The sequence below is a fragment of the Lupinus angustifolius genome, chromosome LG15 (assembly GCF_001865875.1).
Source record: "Lupinus angustifolius cultivar Tanjil chromosome LG15, LupAngTanjil_v1.0, whole genome shotgun sequence".
NCBI lineage: Eukaryota > Viridiplantae > Streptophyta > Magnoliopsida > Fabales > Fabaceae > Lupinus > Lupinus angustifolius.
In genome coordinates, this window is record NC_032023.1 from 6,730,801 (window position 1) to 6,736,928 (window position 6,128).

Sequence of the window (6,128 nt, forward strand, 5' to 3'; positions counted from 1 at the left end):
GAATAAATATCACCGTCCTTAATTACAACAACTTAATCTACCAAAGCCAAAATTCCTTCAAATAGTACACTTCTACCATGTAACTTTATAACTACAGAATTAGAATATTTTTATTTTGACTATAATGTTGTAATAATCTATTACCTAATAATAATGCATAGATAAAAAATTCCTGATAAAAGTGAAATAATAATAATAATAATATAGTAAAAATGAATTTAATATTTATATAATTTTTTTTACAAAATTAATACATCATATATTATTAATATTTATCATTTTTATTTAAGATATAAAATAAAAGTGACTTTCAATAGAAAGTTTTACGTACAATTAATACACCATTTATTATTAATCTAATTTTTTTGAAGAACCAATAATAATTAATATGGATAATGACTAATAAAATAATAATATATAAAACTTATAATGTGTATATTTTTTTTCCTTAGATAATAATTAATAGAATAAAATCTCTATACACTATCAATATAAATATATATAAATGTTAAATAATATAATAATGACAATATAAATTTTTTACAGAGACCATTTTATCTTAGAAAAATATTTTAAAGAAAAGTGTATGGGTGAAGTTGGAAATGGAAATTTGAAAGAAGGCCGAGGGACGCGTCTGGTGGATTTTATATATAATAATAAAAAGGTGCATGTCAATTTAGTGCCAACTCCACAATCGCTGGCCCTAACACTCGTTACTTATAACATTTCACCATTTCTCTCTCTCTCTCTCTCTATCCTTTTACCTTTCAAATTCATTTGACAATAATAACCAAACCAAGCCCAGAATTTTTTGGAGAAAGCGCAGACTCAACTAGCAAAGTGCACACACAGCGACAAAATAAGGTGTTGTTTAGTTTCTTCCTAATCAAATATTCCCCTTTTTTCTTCTTCTATTTTCTCCCCGTCTTGTGTAATAAAGGTACCAAACGCCGCGTTTTACTCTCATTTTGACGTCTGATCTAGCTCTACCTCCAATTCTTGGTTTCCGTTTTTTAAAAATAATTTGTTTTTCTTATCAAAGTAAGATTTGTTTCTCCAAAATGTAAACAAAACCCGAGTTTTCTGCGTTTCTTAATAACCCAACTTGGCATTCGGTAGTGAAATTGTTTTCTAATTTTTTTAATGATGAGAATTGGATGCATATATTTTTTTCTGTGCTTGTTTTGAGGTTATTATGAACTAAGCTTGTTTGGGTAATTTATAAAACGTATAAACATAGAAGCAAAGTTTCACAAATTTCAAAATATTGGGTTGGTTTTGTTTTAGATTTTTCTGTGCTTGTTTTGAGGTTATTAATTTTTAAAACACAATTGCTTTGTTTTTTCTATTATCTTTCATTGGAGTTCATTCGGGTCTTTCCATGTAATCTTGGCTTGCGGGTTGTTTTGTAGATTCAATGTTAGATCTGCACCGACTTTTGTGACAGCTTTCGCTTTGATTATATATCTATTTGTTCAATGATTGGTGTCTCAAACTTGTCCCAATTATAGACTTTTTCTGTCAAATAAATTTGTTCTATTTACAAAAAATTCTGTAACCTTTTTTTTGCAATCACTGAATTTGGAGCTCATGAGAAAGAGTACATGTATGTTATTTATTTTTCAATTTTTTGCCTGAACAAAGATTATGGACAGCTTCTGCCTACAGAATTGTTGTACGTGACAACTTTGTATTATATATTAATGTTTTAAATTGTAGTTGTTGTGGTGGCAGTTACATTGTGTTTTATTGTTTAAAAATGCCGGTGGCTGCAGTTGCAATCTCGAAAGAGTAATATTGCAGCCACAGTTATAGTTACAGAGTGAAATTTGAAATTCTGCTCTATATTTTAAATCCAAAAGTTCCTTCCAGAAATTGTTGATGTGGGTTAAAAATTATTTTTTTTCTTTTAGAACCTCTGATTTTTATAATAGTAGAAAAACTTGTCCTAAAATTTGTTGGAAATATAATGGTATCCTTATTTTTTTGGTAACTTGTCTCAACTTTGCATGCAGCTGCAGAAATCGTCATGGTGGCTACTGTTGTTACTTCATCCCTTTTTCCAGTAAGTTCACCCTCATCTGATTCTGGTGCAAAAGCCACAAAACTCGGTGGTGGCACTGGGAACCTGGGAGGATTCAAATCCAAACATGGGTCTTCTGGTGGCTTGCACGTTAAGGCAAACGCTCAAGCCCATTCTAAGATTAATGGAGCCACTGTTGCTGCACCTGAAGAAAATGTGAAGCTTGGGACTGCTACCCCAAGGACTTTTATTAATCAGTTGCCTGATTGGAGCATGCTTCTTGCTGCCATCACAACTATTTTCCTGGCTGCAGAGAAGCAGTGGATGATGCTTGATTGGAAGACGAAGCGACCTGACATGCTCGATGACCCCTTTGGTATAGGAAAAATTGTTCAGGATGGTCTTGTGTTCCGCCAAAACTTTTCTATTAGATCCTATGAAATAGGTGCTGATCGAACAGCCTCTATAGAGACCTTAATGAATCATTTACAGGTATGCTCATATTAGTCATATCAACCAAAATTTGATTATATAGAGTGAAGAGTAACAAATCAACCTCAGTTTAGTGTATTTGTTTAAATACAGGAAACTGCACTTAATCATGTTAAGACTGCTGGGCTTCTTGGTGATGGCTTTGGTTCTACGCCAGAAATGTGCAAAAAGAATCTAATATGGGTAGTAACTCGGATGCAGGTTGTGGTCGATCGTTATCCTACATGGTAAGTCACTCTGGTTCACCCTTATTATGTTTAGTTGCAGTTACAACACTCACATACTATTTCTACTTTTTTCGTAGAAGATGGGAGTGTAATTTTTCAAAATAGAGGGGAGGTAAATATAATTTAAGTATGATGTACTCAGTATGTTGTATATGTGAAATTCTTCATAGATGATAATAGATCTGATAAGCATAAGCTTTATGAATGATGGATTATGGGAAGTCCTTTGCTTTAAAAGCTTTCAAGCTAGGTATTAATTAGATTTTTGACCTTCTTCCATCAAAATAATTTATAGATTTGTTGAGTTTCTTCTATTTTGGCTAAAGGTTAAGGACATATGCAGACTTTTGAAGGAAGCACCTTATATCATGTGTACATACTACATACTACACAACATTTTGCTGTGTTCACTAGTCATATACAATATTCATTGTCTGAGCACCTGGTGCTTTCAATTGGTTTGCAATGAAAGAAGAAAAGCTATTTGTTGAAATTACTGTGTAGGAATCTGAGTCTGAATCTGATCATCTGAATTTGAGTGAATCTGTATTTGTTTCAGGGGTGATGTAGTTCAAGTAGACACTTGGGTTTCTGCATCAGGGAAGAATGGCATGCGTCGTGATTGGCTTATACGCGACTGCAAAACTGGTGAAATATTGACAAGAGCCTCCAGGTAGAAAACATTCTCAAGAACTTTTTTCCCCTTTTCTTCTGTTTCAAACGGTCATGTTTTGAAGTGTTTCTTTGAATGTGGAAGCCTGGTGATTGGGTGTTTTTTCCCTGATCTTTAAGATTTTATAAAGCTATGGTTATATTATATTTACTTTATCTTAATATACCACAATTTAAAATTGAAATATTCAGTTTGCCTTTGCCATGCATGTGGAAATCTTGATAGAAATACAGACTTAAGGACTTTTTAAGGTTAAAATTTTCTGGTTGTACCCCAGAACTTGATATGTTTTCATTATTTTATTAAGTATAAGCCTTTAGATTGTGCATATGTTGCATCTTGGCATTCGACCACTGTAAAGTATGAGCATTTTCTGATATCATGGTTTTGGGCATGTTCTACAGTGTTTGGGTCATGATGAACAAACTGACAAGGAGACTGTCTAAAATTCCAGAAGAAGTCAGAGAAGAGATAGAGTCGTATTTTGTGAATTCTGATCCAATTGTGACGGAGGATAACAAAAAAGTACCTAAACTTGATGACACTGCAGATTATATTCGTACTGGTTTAAGTGTATGCCAACTCGTTTTTGTAATTGTATCATCGATTTATTTTATAAGACTACTTCAGAGTTCAGATTTGATGTGATTATGTTATACACTGTATCTCTGTTTTCAGCCCAGATGGAGTGATCTAGATGTTAATCAGCATGTTAACAATGTGAAGTATATTGGCTGGATTCTGGAGGTAGTTTCTCGTTCTTGTATTCTTATCAACTCCGATCATTCCTTTCTCTTTCTTCATTTGGTGAATTTATTAGTTGGTCAGGCTGACTAATGACACAGGCAATCTGGCACTCTTACACTAAAGAGCCCAGTTCTTACTGGCTACTGCCTTTGGGTCTGTGATAGTATACCAAATCAACTATCAATGTTTTCTTTTGAGAGGAATGTTGGTGTGAAGATCATTACTTTTGCAGGTTTAGCTTCTGAAAGTTTGTAAGGTTATTTTACAGTCACTAGGTATTGCACCTTCAAAACTAGTAGTTATATTCTTGTGGGCACATCCATACATGTGATGTTTCTTAGAGGCATTATATAGTATAGCCATATAATGTGATTTATAATATATATAATAGATGATCAGTAAGGAAGTTATTGTTTCAGGATTATAAACCATACAATTATCAGGAATAGCTGTTGGAATTTGACACATATAGAAGTGATTTAAGCCAGTTGGAAGTGGCTTGAAACTTGAAATATGAGATATTTGACAAGTAATATGCTATGCTGTGTGGGAAAGCACAGATAATAGAACAACAGAGTTTGATGTTTGATCTTGTGTATCACTTTGTTATTTTCACCCTTTGTGATAAGTGATTATTGATTTAAGAAAAATCTGAGATGTTTTATTTGTTTAGTTGTCTATTGTTAGATTGATGTGGCTCCTTAACCAAAGGATTGTGCTTTGATTGCTGCAGAGTGCACCACAGCCAATTTTGGAAAGTCATGAGTTGTTCGCCATGACTTTGGAATACAGGAGGGAGTGTGGTAAGGATAGTGTGCTTCAGTCATTGACCGATGTCTCTGGTGCTGATGTTGGCAATTTAGCTGACGGCGGATCTGTTGAGTGCAAGCATTTGCTGCGACTTGAAGATGGTGCTGAGATTGTGAGGGGTAGGACTGAGTGGAGGCTCAAATCTCCAAACAAGTTTGGTCTTCTGAATCAAGTTCCTGCTGCAGAAAGCGCGTAAGTATCGGATGGCTAATCCCTGGTGTGACATCAGCCTCCTTAATGCACACGTGCAAATAGGATTGGACTTCTGGGAAGTCTTCATCGACTTTTCAGATCTGTGTCTTGTATAAATATGTATACCTTCTAGTTTGTTTTACTATTATGGGTAGAAATTATTTCATGTTACTGAAGCAACAATAAAGGCATGTTCCAGAGACATTTTTCACCATTGGTTTGAGTTGATTTGCTCAAAATTGAAGTAAATGTTCTTAAAATCAGTGGTAAAGATGTATTATGCTGTTCATGCTCAAGGAGATGCAATAATTTCTGGTGGGTAAGAGGGGAAGTAGAAGGAAAATATGTATCATTGTAATTAGCTTTTTCTCTACTCTCGGTGCTTAATTTATGGTTCTGTAATACTAGGCTGTCATCAATATTTATTTGTTTCATCAAAATGGCTAGGTATATTTTTCTCCATCCCTTTATTGGAAAGAGTAAAACGTCATTCCAGTCTCTTTGTGGCTAACCAATTTAGTTTATATCCACTAATTTAGTCAATTTTTCTTGGGTACTGTTAAGAGGGTATACTTCCATAAGGAACTAACCCTTTTTTGGGTGGGTGACTGCCATTCTAAACAAGTATCACTTTCATGAATTGAATCTTGACCTTTTGGTCATCTTGGATCTAGTGGAACATTATACTATTAGTCTAATACCTTATTTGTAAGTTGGTTGGGCTAATCTTTCAAGGTTGGGAAAAATATGTTTTGCTCTTTCAAATGACATTTTCTTTATGAACATGGCAAACATGCATTAACTTGTACTCCAGCAAGATTGACTTTTCCATTTGATACAATTGTGATTGCATGCTCCCAGCTCATATGCCAGCACCCCACATTGGCATTATTGCTTGCTGAAAGTTAGTATGCGTTAGCGTTAAAGCATGTTATAATAAATAATAGTCACAATAAGTTTATGG

At 33.9% G+C, this 6,128-nt stretch overlaps 1 protein-coding gene across 2 annotated transcripts; it reads left to right on the top strand.

Moving 5' to 3' along the window:
* On the top strand, positions 689-5,595 carry LOC109328449 (palmitoyl-acyl carrier protein thioesterase, chloroplastic-like). 2 transcript variants are annotated; one of them, XM_019561917.1, is made up of 7 exons: positions 689-864; positions 2,016-2,515; positions 2,609-2,742; positions 3,302-3,415; positions 3,820-3,988; positions 4,094-4,162; positions 4,896-5,595. In XM_019561917.1, exons 2-7 carry the CDS (start codon positions 2,030-2,032, stop codon positions 5,166-5,168), a joined length of 1,245 nt encoding a protein of 414 aa, XP_019417462.1. In that variant the 5' UTR covers positions 689-864; positions 2,016-2,029; the 3' UTR covers positions 5,169-5,595. The 2 variants fall into 2 exon arrangements, with proteins under 2 accessions (XP_019417462.1, XP_019417463.1); XM_019561918.1 differs by lacking the exon at positions 689-864 and adding an exon at positions 1,034-1,041 and having other exon boundaries at positions 2,022-2,515.

Coding starts and splice junctions, on each gene's coding strand:
- LOC109328449 (XM_019561917.1), top strand. CDS start 2,030: ATGGTGGCTACTGTTGTTACTTCATCCCTTTTTCCAGTAAGTTCACCC. Junction 3,416..3,819: donor ATATTGACAAGAGCCTCCAG/GTAGAAAACATT, acceptor CATGTTCTACAG/TGTTTGGGTCATGATGAACA. Junction 4,163..4,895: donor ATATTGGCTGGATTCTGGAG/GTAGTTTCTCGT, acceptor TGATTGCTGCAG/AGTGCACCACAGCCAATTTT.